This window comes from Lepisosteus platostomus, chromosome 11 (assembly GCF_059453375.1).
Source record: "Lepisosteus platostomus isolate fLepPlt1 chromosome 11, fLepPlt1.hap1, whole genome shotgun sequence".
Classification (NCBI taxonomy): Eukaryota; Metazoa; Chordata; class Actinopteri; order Semionotiformes; family Lepisosteidae; genus Lepisosteus; species Lepisosteus platostomus.
In genome coordinates, this window is record NC_142621.1 from 584,252 (window position 1) to 603,090 (window position 18,839).

Sequence of the window (18,839 nt, forward strand, 5' to 3'; positions counted from 1 at the left end):
TGTAATAGCATGTTCAGACCCCTTGCATTCGAAACAGACTGCTAGAGGTTCTGAAATAACGTTCAGGGGCGTGCAGATCACTCACAGGCAATAGCAAGGGCACTGTGGGAGGACACCTTGTGAAAGAACACTTGTACCTCTGGTACCAGGTGTCAGTTCTCTGCAGTGTGTTTTTAGCTGACTTTTTATTTGTTTTTAGCTGAAGATTTTATTTTTTTCTGGACTAGGATAAAAATGTGTCCTTGACATTCTTTGCCTCAGGTAATGTCAGCCCAGATTGCAATTAACCTGTCTCATGTGAGAAGTCAAGCTTTTGTAGCCTACAGTGTGCATTCCTCCACAGTTGTGATGAATTGACTCAGCTTGCAGTGGGACCCACTAAAGGAAAAAAAAAATGGAAAAGTCTCGCAAAAGATTTGGGGAGAGAATTACTGCCAGAGAATTACAAACACTGGAGGCCGTTTTCAGAGAAAGTGAAACATATATTCAGGCATCTTCAAGCTTTCAATTATCTTACAGGCATGTTACAACTCACAACAGAAATTTAAATTCTCATTTTATAATGTCAATTTTTAACCTTTTTAATGTTTTAAATTTAACAAAGGAAGTGACTGAATTGGTCACTGTGTTCTAAATCACACACTATTTGAGTTTCTGTGATTTGGTTGGGAATACATTTACCTGTGAACTTTTATTTTAGGTTAAATAAACCTGCAGTAATTATAATATATGAGGAAAGATAGTGAATAAAGCAGACCTTTGGAATTATAAAAGGGCTGGGCTTTTTAAAAAAAAATGTGCTTCAAGGTACCACAGTAACTCCCAAAATGCCCAATCAATACATTTATCATATTTATCTGTTTTAAAACCACTAGATTTCGATAAAAGGTGAGATCCAACATGGATATACAAGCAATCACATCTTCCTTAACTAACTTACTAAATGTCTATGTGCAAGCAACAGCAGCAATGGGAGGAGGAGAATGTCTCACTGAGGAGACAAAATGGTCAATTTAGATGATCAGAGGGCTTCTGATACAGTTAAGCTTAGCAGATGTTTTATATGTGCCTGTTTTTATTGGGCTTTGATTATCTTGCATATTTTTTCTGACTAAGTTATTTCTGATATTTATAACTAATTTTATTTTACTGTGTATGGAATGCATATTGTCTAAACTGTCCTAATAAATGTGTTAGCTGCCTGGATTAATTTGCAAAGAAACTAAATGTCACAATGAAGGGGGAGTCTCATTTTAAAGAGCAGGATGATTTTAGATTTGCTAACAAATAATTGTATGATGTCTTTTCTTCTTCTACCAACAAAAAAAGTCTACCTACAGTATCTTGGAACAGGGACCTGTCTTTTGCAAATGAAGACATGCGATGCTGTTAAGAGTACATTTTTATATCCTGACTCTTAGCTGATTCGTTTTAATTTTGTCCATGGACTTCACTTGACTCTTCAGTGTGCCTTCTAAGAGCAACAGGCTCTGGGGGAACATTCAGATTACCGCTGTGCTCCGGGAGACTGTCTTTTTACCTCATCAGGTTTTTTGCTGAATGAAAACTGCACGACAGTCCTCCAGCCAGAGGGTCATGAGAGAAAACGGAATGGCTTTTCATAGCTATGCTATAGCAGTGCACTGTTTCCAACCGCCTCACTCAAAAAATGAAAAATGATCACCACAAAATCATACAATGCACTAGAAGGACCTCTTCAAGCTAACTGTGCATAATTATGTCACCACATTACTAAAATGCTACTGCTGCTCTGGAATCCATCAGAGAAAAGCAACCACATAAATTTCCAGATTCAAAGCAATGTTGTACACTGACAGAGTGAAACTGATTTTTTTATCTTGAACAGAGAAGACTAAGAGGCCTGACTCAAGTATTCAGTTTCCTCAGCCACTGGACTTCGTCAGAACCAGCACTGAAACACAAACCAGAGGACACAAATGGAAAAGAGTGGATGTTCATTACTGAACAATAAAGCAAAGCACTTCTTAGCCTAAAGAGTTATGCGAGAATGGAATAAATTGCCCAGTCAAATTGTTGCAGGTGTGCTTGGCTTCTTTTAGGTAACTTCCAGATGAGATCTTTGGATCCATTCACTCTTAAAAAAGAAACAAGGTAGATGGGTCACATAGCCGACTCTCACAGGTAACAACTCTTACATCCTTAAAAAATAATAACATGTACAAAAGTATATATACATAAAAATACAATCCTGAATATCTGGAAACTTCAGAAGTGTTTTTCAAATCGGAACAGACAATACCTGCCCCTGATGTGTTCACATACGTCCTGCAGTCACTAATCTGATAGTGGCTCTGGACAGGTTTTATTTTCATGGCTTGCTGAGATATCATACACCACAAGCACCCACTGCAAAGAGCAAATACTTTAAAATATACTCGGAGTTTGAATGCATCTCAATCAAAAAAAACTTCCATCAGCTGTGAGAAATAATTTACACACCTAGCAGGAGCCGTGATATCAAGCTGAGAACAAACAGTGAAGGGAAATGGCCAGAAAGATGTAACACCTGGAGACCGATGGAAATGTGTCATCATGGAGAAAACTGTATCTGCCAATTCAAATGTGTTCATACGTGTCCACTGAAAACAGGTGGCTGTTATTTCTGCACAACTGTTGTATCACAGCAAATTACAAAGCTCACAGAAATATGCTGAATGCTGTCTTTTTTTACTGAACAGGCAAAACATAAACAGAATCATCCTTGTTGGGTCAGAGAAAGGTAGGACATGAATCAAGGTATTTGCTTATAAAAGGGAAATGTTAACTGTATTTTTAAAGGGTTTTTCACTGGCAGTCCTTACCCAAGATCTAGGATCTTAAAGACAAGAGCCGACATGCAAGAAGGTAAAAAAATAAAAAGCACAGGGATCTCTGTGCAGCTGTCTTCCTCTGTAGCAAACAGGCCTGCTGCATAGGAACTGTGGCTCGCATCCATAACGCATTAGTACACCGGGTAATTACTGAGTAATAACTGCTGTGCTGTAAGAATACCTTCCCAGGCCACCAAGTCTCGCTCAAGTCCCTGTACACGAGGGCAGAGGTAGCCAAACAGAGGTTACCATATATGAATGTCATAAATGTTTATAAACGTACTATATGTTTTCATTTATTTTTGTTCAGGTACCAACAGGTAACTTTACATGGCTGCGTATTTAATATACTGTATAAAGCGCTAAGTCTCTCCTATGCAAATTTGCTGAACTGACCACTTTAGGGAAACACAACCCCCATTTTCGACAGGGGTCGGCTGTAACTGGTGAAGCTGTTCACAAAAACATTTTGAAAGAACTGTCGGATACATGAGTCAGGCCACCATCTTGACTGAAACGGGACCCCCATTTCTTCCGTGCCCCCTTATTTTAACAGCGTTAACGAACTGCAAGTGAATCAAGGGAAAGCTAGAGAGATACCCACGAAGTCTGGAGTTCAGCGGCTAAAGAGGTTTGACGAAATGCAGCTAAACATCTCCAGGCACGTTCCGCCAAGCAGGCTATGGCCTGCGGTGGTGTCAAAAGTGTTGCTGCCTCCTGTGAGGGTCAGTCCTGGGTGTGACGGACTGTCACGTCCACTGGTGCAGTGGTTCCCAGAACAAGAGCAGCTTGAATGTTCAAATAAAACTAAGACTAAAAATTTCTCATAGTTTAAAATATTATTTTCTGATGATAATGATAAGGTTTTAAGTTTTAATCAAGCAATTTAGAGATAATCATATCAGTCAAAGCTTATTTTAGTTAATTTATTATTTGGATGTAATAATCAGGGGCTGGCTTTACAGCAACAAAGAATTATTGTGCAGAACATTCAGCCATATTTATCAGCTGAATACATAATGTTAGCCATAACAATGCAAAATTACTCTTATTCAGTAAGACGCAGATATGGGATATTTGGTGCTTTAGAAGTGAAAATAATTGACATTTGCTTATCTGCTCTTTGTATGAACTTGAAAAGATGAAGACACAGTGATTATTGTAAGGCAGGCAAAAAAATTCTCAGAGTTCTATGTAGCCTGTGTATTTTGGTACAGTGTGGTATTCTTTTGTCAGGTGTCTAACGTTTAGGAAAATATGACTATTTTCCTCGCCAATCCTACACAAGTTGCGTAACAATCAGCATTTCTAACAACAAAACAAATTCCCTTCTGTGAAAAACAGTGTCCCGAGACATCCAGCCATTCCAAGATGGAAAATCTATTTGCATTTGAAAAGGTCAAGAGTCTCATTACGGGTCCTTTCTGGGCAGAGTCGTGAACCAGCTTGAAGGCGGGCAACCCTGAAGCACACGCCTGCGAGACAATCCTGAATAGAGAATTTATCTGCAGAGAGCTGGCATCATTCTCAAGGAGGCGAAGAGTGTCTGAAAGTGCTTACCTTGTGCCTGCCCCTGTTCTTGTGCAAACAACACTTCTGTGCATATTGATAGTAGAAAGAAGAACGCCCTCCTAAAATGAAGAACAGAGAACAGCCTTCAGGTTTTCAAAGTTCAGATTGACCTTAAACTTCAATGAAGAAAACATATTCATACAGTGTATTATACATATTGCAGCGCTCCCGGGTTCACGTGGGTTTGCGCCCTTGCCGCTGCCGCCCCACCGTCGGGGACTCGAACCCGGGCCTCCGGAGTCACTCAAAAGGGACCCAGCCAGTTGAGCTAAAGGGAAATCTCCCCTCAGCCCAACAGCTGCGGACCCTGCTATTCACAGGGAAGGGCGGTGAACAACCTGCAATGGTGACCGTATGCGTTACAATATCATCATTTATTTTTTAATGTTGAATGCTGGTTAAAGAAAGCACTCACTAATGTGTTAGTTTAATTATTACAGCTTTAAATATATTACCATGACCATTCTTCTGTACAATTATATTTACTGAAATAAAAGCACACTTCTCTTAAATAAACTCTGCTGCAATGACAAGGGCACAATGTGCTTATTTGTAATCATCGTCCAACACACTTTTAAAGACAGCCAAAAAGAAAACACTACCGATATAAGCTAGAAAAAAAGTCAAAACATGAATTTATTTTTTTCAAATCACATTATGAAGAAGGCAATGTGCAATTACACCACTCACCACAGGGTAGCAGTGTGCGCATTATAAAAATCATATTAAGAAGCAGTTACAAGGAAATGTTTATTTTTCATTTTTATTTGGTCTCTTTGCCTGTTCAGTTTTCCACACGGTCCTCAAATTATCTCAACATACAGCGTTAGGCTCTTGAACACACCCAAGAGCACGATCCAACAGCACACGCTAAACTAACTGCTGCAGTGAAGACCTGATGTTTAACCTACAGTATGTGAAGAGCACATTATTATGGAATGGTTATATAAATAACTTTTCTCAGAAATAAAGAAATCATACAGTACATGCATACAGTGTGACTAATCAGGAAGACAGAAACACAATTCAAATGCCTTATGTAGCTGTCTGGAGACAATACAACTCAAGTTCAAATTTATCATCTGTCACATCCACTGATGGTGCAGTTCCTAGCGAGATTCAGATTTCAAGCTCACATTTTCAAACAACAGATATTCATGCTGCGCCCCACCCTACTCTACTCCGCTCTTTCCCCCTTGGCTAACCCTCTATCACCCCCTTATCCAGCCTTCCCGTTGGACTGGGTCTGGAAATTAACCTTCACAAAGTCGCTTAGTCACCTCGGCGTGGGAACTTGTTCCTAATTCCTGAAATAAGTGATCTGAGATAAATTCAGGTAGCTGAGATAATTGAACAATACACATGGCAAAAGTCCTGTTTCAGAAACCTTTCTTCCTAACTTGTAAATACAACTGAGCAGTAACATGGGAGCACACAGGAATTTCAAAGCAATAAAATATTTTTTATAATCTTGGTGGTTTTAAATTATTTCCTATTTCAGGGTCCAAAAATGACTAACAGAGATGCAATTACAAGAACCTAAATGAAAGGAAACCAGCATCAAAAGCACGGGGATCCAAACCTCACTGTTGGTGTTGTTGTCAAAATTATTCTTGCTAGTGCTGCTATGATGGCTCTCAGTCACTTCAAGCCCAGCAGGAAAAAAAACTCACGGGACATCAATTATCATCCATGATAGCTCAAACCTTCAACAGAGCAGCTGTCTTTATTTTTCAGAAAAGACAGAATAAGAGGATAAACTAAGATTTAGAGAGTGTAGCAGGTCCTAGAAAAATGTCTCCCGTCTCTGCAGGAGACTGAGGTTTACCTCATTGGGTTTTCCCACCACCACTTGGAAAAAGCTACAGTACTTCCCTTACCAATGTCAAAAGTGCAGTCCCCAGCTCAGCCATTCATATCCCCAGCCTGGCCTTCCTATGTGGAACAATGTGCACGTCTCAGCATTGACTGGCACTACTGTAGACCGAGTTCTTCACCACATTATCCTTCTGGAACCCACAGTGTTCCAGATCAGGTGAACTTGCTGCCCAACAGCAGGGGACAACAGCGCTTGACTGATTCTCAACAAGTGAAATATTTAAGTTCTTGCAGCCTTTCTGACTGTCTGTTAAAACATATTCAAAAACAAGAACAAATGTCTGCTGCATATTACTTGACAAATTTATGAGACACAGAGAGAGAAAGAAATGTATAGTCCAAGAGCAAGAGAGGCAAAACTTTTTTGAAAAAATTAAAAAGAGGAAAATTAGGATTTGTCAAATCGTTTTCAAATAAGAGAAACACATGGATCTGGGTTGATTACTGTGAATTTAAGAGCATAAGAGAGCACGGTTTTACTTATTACCGGTTCACATTCTGAAACTGCACAAGATCTGAACCCTGCTTTTACTAGAATACACTTTTATCACTCTGTTCTACTACTCTATAGATAAATGCCAGCCAAGAGGCTTTGCAGGTTCCAGGGTGTGTTCTTCCAGTCTCTCCTTCCACTGTGTTTTCTGTTCGCAAATGAAGAGACACCCACATACTGGATCTCACAAGAGGTTATTGCACAGAGCTATAAACTGGGACGTTCAGAAACCTTCCATCATTTCAAAGGAAAGCGCCACCCAAGCATTAGTGGGTTTTTCCTGTAGCCTAAACATTTACTTTAAAGAAAGGCCTAGTCTTCAAACAGCAGTAAAACATACTTGGCAAAGCATTATAACCATGGAGTACAAACCCTGCTGCATGCTCTCTGAATATAACCACCCCTGGAGCTACTGAGCATGGAGGACAACTGGACAACCTCGTTCTGGAAGCAATTCTTTCAGAATTACTGGTTAAGTGCTTCCAAATATACTGTATGCAAACTGTGCACATTTTAGACTGTCTGCTGCCAATTCAGTGAAGTGGAAATACCTTGACATTTACTGCATTTGACCCCTGATGTCATTTTGAAATACAAGTTTCGAATAATCTTAGCTTTGCACATTAAAGTACCTCAGTCAAAACCACAAATTAGCATCATTCTAGCTGGAATTCCAGAGCACAGTAATAGAGGATAGAACAGAATGAGAGCATCTTTGGAAATAATGTATTTGTGATTCCTGATTAAGATTTTCGAAACTTTATTAGTTTAGCCTTTTCTTCCTTGTTCCTTCCTGCCAATCAAAGACAGAACTTTTTAACAGGCTCTATTCTTCTTTCTTTAGACAGCAGCAGCAACAGAAACACCATTTGCTCAGCTTGTTACCAACAGCTTCCTCCAAGTCCTCCCAAAAATTTGAAGATTGGAAGCTTCTGAGTTAACAATGAGATTTTCAGTGACTTGATCTACTGAAACATTACACATTAGAAACAGCAGAGACACTGCAAACAGAAGGCCTGTCTTGGTTACAAGCTTTAAAATTATTTAAGGAAAAATTAAAGGCAGTCCCAGAGGTACCGTGAAGCAAATATTGTATCGATGGCAATCTGATTTACTGCTTAATTATTACACCTGTAGCTTTTTAAATAATGACCTCCAGTGGTGCGTATTACAGTCTGCCTAGTTTCACTCCTCTAGCACTTTGACATCTTACTTTGAATGAGTACAAGCCAAAGAAAACAGCTGAAAACAGCAAAAAAGCTGTCCTTAACATGGAAAATACTTAAATTAAATAAAGTTTGCTATACAATGTCCCATAAAGTGGAAATTGGCCTAATTTTCCAGATACTTCCAAATCATTTTTAAATGATTTTCCTTGAGGTTTACTGTGATCTCTTATTTGGTTAGCAACTGGTGAAAAGAGTTACACCATGAATCTGAAGAATAATGCAATATTGTTGTTTCTGATATACTGTAAGCAATACACAATGTAGAACAACAAACAGTGTTAAAAACCTATGTTTGGAACACTGGAAAAAAGTCAGATGTAGAACAAAAATCTAAATCTTATTTAAAAACAATAGGAAAGCAGAAGTCACTGTGTGTTCTCCCAGTAGATGGCTAAATTGAATTTGGGACCACTGGCAGATTCATGGTAGTGTTTACACTACAAGTCTGAAACAACCACAGTCCTGCAGCAGCACCTAAAGTCAGAGTAACTGAGAGCAATATGTAAAGTTCCTTTTAAAACAAACAGTGAGCATTACTTCATTCTTATTGCTTCTGTTAGAGAATGCCTATATCTTTGCCACACAAGGATCATGCAAAGAACAACAAAATGTCATTCAGTCCTTTCAAAAAACCTCATCTTTGTGTGGCCTTAAAGGAATGTGAGATCTCCAAAGCAGAGCCCAACGTAAATGGTTTTCCCAGATTAACACAGGGCTGCACACCCCCAGCAAGGGAAACAACACACTGACAGTGTCACCTGGCCACAGACAGCCTCTCCAAACCACCTGAAAAACTGTGTCCCAGCAGGTGAGCCGGGCAGAACAATTGGTTCAATAAAATAAAATGATATCTAGCTATGAGGTCAACATGAGCCCGGAGAAGACTACAATGCGCCTATTTTAATTATGCACTGCATTTGGAAAAGGTTCTCAAAATCCTCATTGGCTGGTTTTTAAACTCTGTTATTTAACAGGGAAACTGACCCAAGGAGATCCCCAAAAATACCTTAGCCCAAAGAGGGATGGGTAAAGTAAGAGTGCATTTCAAACTGACTATAGGAGACCTTGTGTTAAATTCAGAAATACACAGAAGTGGGAGTGTGGAACAGGTTGCCCAGCCATGTTATTGAAGTGGCTGGATGATGTTATAAGATAATCAGTTACTACCAATCCAACAAGCTAGACGGGACGGATGTCCTTATGAAAGAGAAACGACGTTTAGCCACAGAAATACCTCACTGTCGTGCCATATTGATATTGTAAATCAATCATGTTCCTTTTTCAGATCAATATGAATTGCCATTATGTCAGTCAGTGAAAGGGAAACAGCTGTCTCCTTAAGTGTAATATACACAAGGCAATTTCACTGAAAAAACACTGCACTCATTCCCACGGATTAACAGGACTCCTGCCAAACGCAGTTATTTTATTTCTACTATCTTTAATCAGCATAAAGCAATTACCTTCCCATTAGTGTTGCACAACAGCCAGCATGAAGCATGCTTACAGTAGTGCTGCTTGACTGCAGCTGTGTTATGTCTGTCCTCGCTCACTCCTAGCGGAGCTGGACCAGGGCAGGACAGGCTGGCTGTGTGCACCCACTCGCCGGGCAGACAGGGTGTCAGCCAAACCTCACATCGCCACGAGACATTTCCTCCAGGTCTCCAGTGAGAAGCAGCCTGCTGGGCGGGCTCTTATTAGACGAGCAGGGCAGGCTGCCAGTGAAGTAGGGCTGAGCATGCAGGTATGATGTACAAACCTGAGACACGGGCAGAAGCTAAGGGTATATTTCTCACCACACTTCTCTAGCGGGATTCATACGGAGCTGAATATACGAGCTGCAATATTTATTTTTAACATTGACATCACCATAGACAAAGAAAATGTAAGACTCCTTGGCCTCTGCCCGTACGGACTTGTCTTTATCTGTCATTTGCTACACTGTTTGAATTCATATTTAGCCCCTGAGAATCCTGAAGAGCTGAACTGTCACTGCCGCTTGAAAACGAGCGCAAGATGCTGCCTAAAGGCCCAACTAAATAATCTCACAGATCTTTGAAGTGTTTTTTTTTTACTGAAAATCATGATTAAAACATTTTCCACAGAAGAAATAGATTATTACCATGGTTTTGGACCTCAGGAAATATCTTCTTGTTCCTGGCTGCTGGCTGGGGCTCCGGATCACTGAGATCCTGTACCGGGCTAGGTGACCCTAAAAATGGCTGGCTAACACCTCAAAGACAGGAGGCCTGGTCAAACAAGCACCGCCGCCTGGCTTAAGGCAGGAGGGGGCAGAACTGAACTGTGCACCTCAGCTATGGTCACGTCAGCCTCAGAACTGCACAGACGGAAGAGGTTTGTACTACAGTGCACCCGGTCAAGCAGACAGACTGCATTGGGGCCTTTACAGAGGCCTGGAGAGACGATGAGCTGGCCAGAGAGAGACGCCTGCTTGTGCAGGGTGCATACAAGCTGGGTGTTGCAATGCACAGTGTCCTTCCTACAGGACCCCTTTCCTGGGAGAGACGTCCTCTTGCCTGTTACCTGTCTTGTGTTCTTAAAACATTCATCACACGATTAATTATTCCTTCAGCTTCCACGATTGAGAACAATACATATGAAAATAACACTCAGGGTTGTCAGTCTGGAATAAGCTGGCCAGTCATGTTGTAGAAGCCGATACCCTGGTTTCTCTTGAGAAACAGCTGGATGAGATTCCTGGATCAATCTACTACCAACTACCAAACTAGCTGTACCATGTGACCTCCAATCGTTTGTAACTGTTCTTATGTTCTTAACACCCACTAAACGATAGCAACACTTTGCGGACAGCGGCTGTTTGAGGAAACAAGACATTTAAATCGAAACTGTCTTTTCAGGTACAGCGGTTCAGATGCCTGTAACGACACACGGATGACCGGAGTACCAGCCTAAACCAGCTACACAGAGTGGACTGTTTCAGACAGTTGTTTCAGAGTGTTTCAGTCCTAAACACACTAAAAACTACACGAGCCAGTCTCTCTGTGGAGTACATCTGTCTTTCCTATTCTGCCAAATGTTATTTTACCATTTTTAGACATCTTTGTCATTAGTGCCTTTATTGTAAAGTAACACAGACCTAAATGTGTGGCAGGAAAATCCACAACAATTCATTGATCTTGGCTGCTACAATTCCAGCCTGAGACCTACAATAGTGTTGCACATACAGTACATTGACTAAACCAATTATAATTCCCCCCATAGACTTCTCCCAGTGTCTCCCTCTTCCTTGCTCCCAACACAGCGGAGAGCTTCTTCGCTGGCTGAAAGCCAAGGCCAATTACATCATAAAAACCCTAAAACTCTTCCCATCCACAGCTGTTAAGGGTTTTACGCCCACTCTCAGAAGATGGACTCATTAAGAGGTACTGAATAAAACTACTCTACCATGAAAACAGATTAGGAGGCACATTAGACATCCTTGTGCACCTTTACTGATCACTGCAGAGCTCCCTGTCGATGTGAATCACCCCAGCACACACTCAAGCTGGCTAATTGCACTTCCGTCCTTAGCAAAACTGCTCTGATTTGTCACAGAGTCAAGAGGTCATTTCTGCCTTAAGTAAAGATTTGCTTTGACCACACGACAGACAGCAGAGAAAGCACTGGGAGGAAACTCACACTGAGACTGATTGGCTTCCTGTCCATAGGAAGACATGCAGGTGTGACGCTAACAAACACAGTCATAAATACTGTACATAAAAATCCAAAAATAAAGTAATTCCATATTTATTTAGAGCAAGCTACGGTATGTGCAATTAAAACAGCTCCTTTATTTAATGTGTAACTACTTTAATCCCATTGATGATCTAATTAACATTCTTCCTTAATTATGTAAATATTTGCTTTGGAGTAATGAGTTTCCTAAGGTCTACACTGTACTTCAAGTCTTCCTTTCCTCAGTGAGTTAAGATCCTGAGGACACACAAATAAAACTTCAGGGTCTTGTGCATAAGCCTGGTTGTCCAGCAGAGAGCTTTCAAGATCCTGCAATAATAAAAATGGCTCTCTGCTGCACATTGGAACTCTTCTCTTATCTCCATTTTGGAGCTGGGAGAATTTCCCAAGTCACAAACTCTTGTTCCCTTTAGCTCCTATCAAACTTGTGAACTTTCATAATGAACTGTCCAGTTAACCAATAGAGATAAGATACCCAGAAGCTTCGTGGGATTTGAGTCAAACACTAGCTATAGCATGAACAATAATTCACACATGAAGAAGATCTTATCGCTCCAGGGTTAAAAGCTTCCACGGATCTGAAGTTGGACAAAATACAGTGCAGACACAGTTTCCAGAGTAGCACAGACAGCAGTGTTTGAGCCCTGATGAGCTGGGAAACATCAGAGCAACAAAAGTTCACAAGTATCTTTACACATCTGTGAAGTTCACTTTAATGATATGCTTGCTACTTACGGACGATGTCATAACACTCTAAAAGCTATTTTTATTAGACGGCATTATGCTTGATACTGCGGAACACCCCCCCAGGGTGCAAAAGCACATTGGCAGGCTGCAGGGAAACTTAATTAGCATACACCTGGATTCAGCCATTCACTTGATAATAGTGAAGCTACTTATGTGTCTCTCTGTACAAGATGATTTAGCAACAAAAAATAAAATCGGTCTTGTGAACAAAAACTTTCAAAATTTTTAATTGCTACATGTTCAGGTTGATATAGTCTGTGAGTGCAGTATGAAGACTTTTTACACAAAGAGGTGTGGAAGGGAGGAAACAGCTACAAAACCATGTTGTGCAGTCTAGTTTGTTTCACAGAATGACTAAATAAGATCCTCAGATCAAGTAGTTCAATTAGATATTATCAACCAAAAGAGATTGGACAAATGATCTTCTTTAAGTTGTAAACATTTTTACTTCTTCAAACTCTACTAAACAACTCAAAGATCAGTAAAGCTTAACAACAGAGATTATCTGTCTCATTACAATGTCGTTCATAGAGCGTCGGCATAAAGGAGCACACGTTTTACTATGCAGAAACTCTGCCTTCCATCTGTTTCAATGCTTAAGCAGACCATTTCCGCAGTACAGTATTTCCCCGTGCACTGTAGGTTTCGCAGGCTTGCCTAGTATTTGAGTTTTCGTGCGGCGGGTTGTACTGTTACTGTAATGCATGTACTGTGCTGTAACAGCAGAGCAGAAGCCGCCTGCCACTGTATACGCTATCCCGCGCCTATGTGTGGGATGGCGGGTATTTATTTAATTTCCGTTGTTATAAGTTAAATTTCCTCGCAGATATTCAACAGACTTCCCTCCTATTTAAAATTTAAAATGGCTTGCATGTTACAGGGAAATACAAAAGCAATGAGGACTAAAATATAGTGTTAAAATAGAGTGCAGTCTGCTTTAAACGCAGTACCATTCTTCACTTCAAGTCCTACAGACCTGCCAGACTAAATGCATTTGAATTCTAAGCTGAACTGTAGAATTAATGGACGTTTTTTTCATAACACCTCTTCAGTTGTTTCGCGTTTCATGCGATTCTGGAGTGATCATCTGGTCTCAATTACGTCCCACACCGCGAGGAATTCAGCGCGCAGTTGGACGGTTCTTCTCAAATGTGCACTTACTGCTCCGCGCTCACAAACATTACACATGGGAATTTGACGAATTACAAAATTAAGTGGCTGCGAAAAAAGTCAACACTGACCCTCATGATGTGCAAAAGGTTTTGCCGTGCTGAAACAGCATCAAAGAAAACGACTTAAAATGTATTCATTTTGTTGAAAGCATTTTTTGGGGCTTCATATGAGATTTCAGTTTATTTGACAAGAAAGATGTGCTGTGCGGATTCACGTTGTATTTATTAGAATAGGAATACATTTTATCCGATTGGCTTCTATGCAATGCAAAACAACTAACGGATTTTACGATGTTTTCAAAACATCTACAGTTAATGGAAACAACCAAACCGACTGCTACACCCCTGGATTGTAATTATGGAAATTGGAACAGGAGGTGGCATCATCGTTTTAAATTCCCTAAATATCACACAGCCCCGGGGTACAACATAAAATTTAAACCAAAAGCTGTAACTGCAGCCGACTGGCGACCTTTCAATGCAGACTCTTGTCAGAAAACCTTGTGAATGTGTAACAATAGCTGTCATTAAGAAAGGTATTATTAGTGCATCATAGGTGATAACTGTGTTTTTACGCATACTTGTACTATAATGTCACATTCTCTTGTAGGGCACTGTTAGAAATACTCCACACATGACTGTTAATCCCTTTCAAAAAAAAAACTGGTATTATAGTCTTTGCTATCTTCGGATCTTTTACATACTTTCTTACAGAAGACCAACTGTTCGTAGCAGATGCCTCGACTTACTCTTCAGATAACAAGTTTATACAAATTCGGAAGATGCCAGGAACTCCCCAATATTTAGCAAGCCAGCGAGTTACCTGTGTGAGTGCTCTGATAATTTTCTTTTACAGATGAAAAACGTGTTTTTTTTTGTTTTGTTTTTTGGTGTTGATAACTATCTGACACCACCGCATGCTGACGTGGAACGCAGACCCGGGGGTTCGCCCGTTTATTTTTTATAAAGTGTTATGTTATGAAACTGATCAGTGAGTGATTTGTCATTGCCCGAGCCCAATGGATTTCCGGCTCCAGGTCGTGCGCTGCTGTCTGACCGCTCGGCAGGTGAAGCACCGGGGTCACTCTTGAGACTGTCCTGCCCTGTGTTTACTGCAAGGTCTGTCTATATCTGTCTGCAAGTATCCGAGGACACGGCACGATGACCGAAGGAGTCACAAAGCGCAGATGGATTGTTTCTATTCCTGTCACGGCGTTTCCACTGCTCAGAGCAGGAAAACCTTTATATGCCAAACATGTAGTCTGTTTTATGTGACTATGGAAAGGTGCCAACTTACTAACCCCAACACACCGCATGATCGCTTTAACATAAACTGTCTCAGCAATGCGCTTGTAGAGTATGTCTGGAATTAGGGCTCAGCATAAAAGGGGAAAATGAGTAGGAACACATTTGAACACTTAGTGATCGCATTTCCCCGCAGCTCGCTCGATCTTTCTGTAGTGAATTAAGTTTGTTCAGCACACAGTGGTTGTACTTACGTTTTTGCGGTGGGAGAAATGTTTCCACTCCTTGTCCGTTGGGCTCCTAAATGCATTTGTATGCATTTGTCCAAGCAGCAGAGTTCTAAGTGAAAACAGAATTTCACGCCAGAAGATTCCGGTTCATGGACTGGCCCCTAGCTCACACAGCAGAGGACGCCTAGCTTCGTCTAGGGCTGCGACCTCAGAACCGCCACATTGCAAGGGGCTGCAGGATCGCCGAGATCTCCGCTGTCTCTGAGCGGCGTCTCTTTACAGCCCGGTTCTTCACGCTTCTGCTGTGAAACACGGAATGTCGTTTTTCCCGAGAAACATGCCAGTATAACTCGCTCGCACACGGACCGCCGTGTCGCGCAGGTTGCAGTGCTTGGAGGTCTATTTACAGAGCGACAATGAGGATTCCCGTATTAGGCTGAACGCGGTGAACGCCAAAGCGAGGTCCCCTGCGATCAGTCAGCTCCAGTTTGCGCTCTGTGCCGTAGCTCCAGGCTGTGGATTGTACAGATGCCTTAACTTGCAATGTTGCGAGGGGAGCCGTATTCATCTCCAGTACCAGTTGGTGTTGAATTTCACCAATTACTGACTTCTGACATCACGGATCGGATCTACTTCAGAGCTTGCCATCATCATCAATGCTCCCATTCATTTTATCTTTAATCGGCTCGCTGTCACAACTCAATCTTTCTGCTTTCTGCGTTTACTTGGTGTTGTAATTTAGCTATTTGACTAATTTAACGCTTGGAATCGAATTCTACGAGTCCACATTAAATTAAATAGAAGACCTGTAAGGATTACAAACTTAAGATACAGTATATTAAACACACAGATATATAGAATGAAATAAGAAAATCATTCTTATATTATTCTTACTTCAAAAGTTTAAACGTGCATTAATATGTACAGACTCACGTACTTTGGCGTTTATTTGGAGACTGTCTTTACAACGAATACTTTAAATACCATTGAAAGATGGAAATTATTTACTTTTTTGCAAAAATCTTTGAAAACCAATAATGAAGAGCAGGAATCGCACATCATTTTATTTACGTTTTATAGACAGGTGAAACAACAGCTCATGACTCTACACATTTTATTTATTTATTTTTAAATGGGGAAAACTACAAAAATATTTACCCAATATGAAACATCACTTCCTGCTGCAATCCCACAAAAAAAAAAAAACAGAATGAAACTTTGACTGTCCAGATTCTCCAAAAGGCTTTTTTTTCTGACAGTCATCTCTATGGTGCACTAACATATTGAACTGTATCAGGGGCATATTGAATTATATCAGGATGAGCATAGCTGTTGTGCTGTAGCCTCAGTACAGCCTCCGTGTGAAAGACCTTGATTTGTAATCCGTGCATGTCCACTGGTGTCCCCGACTGACTGGGTCCTCTTTCTAGAGCAGAAATCCACTGACCAGACATGGCAGAGCTTGGAACTGGGAAGGTGCCACTCAGCTTGGATTGTGTCCACGGTGCTTGACTGGGCACGTTATCAATAGTGGTCTCTGTCAAAGAGCAAGAAGACTCTGCATTGGCAGCCTGTTTTTCGATTCCTCTGGTCTGTGGACAAACGAAAGCAGTGTGAGTGTCCGGCTCTGCAGCCAAGGTGGGCATGCTGAGCTGGATTCATTCATCATGGGGTCTCCAACCAAAACAGGCCACTAGACACAAACAAGTGCCTTCCTGCTGTTTCAGATGGAAGAACCTTCCCTGGAGAGCCTTACTGTGGCCCCTTAAAACCGCAGGTGTTGCACAGAGCAGAAATAAGGTTTTCAGCATTTAGCGCTATCAGTGTCTTACACATTGTGTCTTTTATCAGCGGGAGTCTGTTCCCATAGCTCTGGATCAGTAGCAGGAGCATGAGTGGATTTTCAGTGGAGGCTGATGCATAAACTGATGCAGAACTGGGGGTGTTTGGGGGGGCTAAGGGTGGTGTATGTGCATTGATGGTGAAGTCCTAATGCCCCAGTATAGTGATGGGAACACTCTACTGTAAAAAAGGCACCATCCTTCTAAGGAGATGTAAAACTGACGTCCTGACTCTCTCTGGTCATTAAATATCCCAGGGTGTTTCTCGTAAAGAGTGGGGGTGTTACCCTGGCGTCCTGCCCAAATGTCCCTCTGGCCTTCACCAGTCATGGTTATGGCCTCCTAATAACCCCCATCTCTGAACTGGCTTCATTACTCTGCTCTCCTCCCCTCTGAGAACTGGTGTGGGGTGAGTGTACTGGCACACTATAGCTGCTGTTGTATCATTCAGGTGGGGCTGCACACTGCTGGGGGTAGAGGGAATCTCCATTACCTGTAAAGCGCTTTGAGTGGAGTATCCAGAAAAGCACAAATGAGTGTAAGAAATTTTTATTAATCTCAGGTTCCATCTCCTGGTTCCTTGTGATCCTAAAGAATTTCTCGTTGACACAAAGTTTTGCCTAAGTGAGCAGAAAAATAGCTTTAGCTTTCTTCTTCCACAACATGTGATGCCCATTCTTTAAAATAGCAAAGTTCTCAGCAGGAGAAATAGCTGAACTTGGCAAGGCCGACAGCTGTACTGAAGATTTTAATCTCATTTTGGATTTTTCATGTGGGCTCTCTGTTATGAGCATATTGACGATCACACCTCCCAGATTGATCTTTTCAGGAAAGAGATATCATGGAAGAAACCAGAGAAACTATCAGGAATTGCTGTAGATTATCTTTGGAAGGATTCAAGTTTGTCAATGTTTTGGCTAAGTATTTTGATGAATGAAAATATCGACTTCCTTTCCCAATGCAATGTTAGCATTCCTCTTACCCCAGTTTAATAGGAATTTGACAGGTGTCCAGAAATGTATCACAACTGTAAAATATCTCTGTGTTGTTTATTTTAAAAATAAGCTTCCATGTCTCTAAAAGCTTAACCTGTGACTTGGTCCATTCCACAGATCATGCCCGAATGAACTAGTGGTCCGTTCAATACACTTCCTGATAAACTGACTGTGCTGTTTGAAATCAGCCTTTCCTAAACTTCTGAAAGCTCCTCTCACACCCTGCTACCATCTCCCTCCCGGTATGAGTTGCACTTTCTCTTAGGTAAGCTTGCCTTAGTGCAGAGATAATCAAAACAGCCTTTGTCCCAGTGCTATTTTCAACAATTGATTGCAGATTAATGCTGCAATCTCCCATAGCTCCATCCTTCACTTGGTGTTCTTCCATTCTGACACCTCTGCCGCCTGTGAAGTGAGGCTGATTATTCTGGGGTGTGGGAATGAGCAGATCAGTCAGAAGCGCAAGACTTCCATTAGCGATCAAGATCTGTGTGTCGAGAGGAAGTTGTGGTGCTTTGTTGAAAATGTGTGGGGTCATTTAAAAAGCATGAAAAATAAACTTCATTATTGTTATCAGCTGCACAGAAGGTAGTCTAAAGCTCAGGGGCAAACACTGACTTCTGATTCCGAAGAAGCAGCCTACAGCTTGGCTTGTCATGTGGTTCCTTTACCAATGACCATGGTGATACTGATTTATTCTGATTATGTTTGAGAACAAGTGTTTGAATCTCGAGAGCCATGTGGTTCCTCCACTGTCTAACCTTTGCTAGGAAAAAGGGATCCTTTGCTTGAATACTCATTGATAAACTCCGTAGATACAACTTGATGATCAAACAAAGAAACAATCAGCTCTTGGAAAAACACTGGC

General features: G+C 41.2%; 1 protein-coding gene across 1 annotated transcript in view; it reads right to left on the minus strand.

Moving 5' to 3' along the window:
- col24a1 (collagen type XXIV alpha 1) overlaps positions 1-15,816 on the minus strand; it is a 105,218-nt gene extending 89,402 nt beyond the window's left edge. Inside the window, exons 1-2 of the mRNA XM_088597661.1 lie at positions 15,160-15,816; positions 4,413-4,483 (exon numbers count right to left, since the gene is read on the minus strand). Of these exons, the coding sequence (XP_088453787.1) occupies positions 4,413-4,483; positions 15,160-15,215 (127 nt within the window). The 5' untranslated portion in view covers positions 15,216-15,816. The remainder of the gene's footprint in view (positions 1-4,412; positions 4,484-15,159) is intronic.
- Between the last annotated feature and the right edge of the window lie 3,023 nt (positions 15,817-18,839).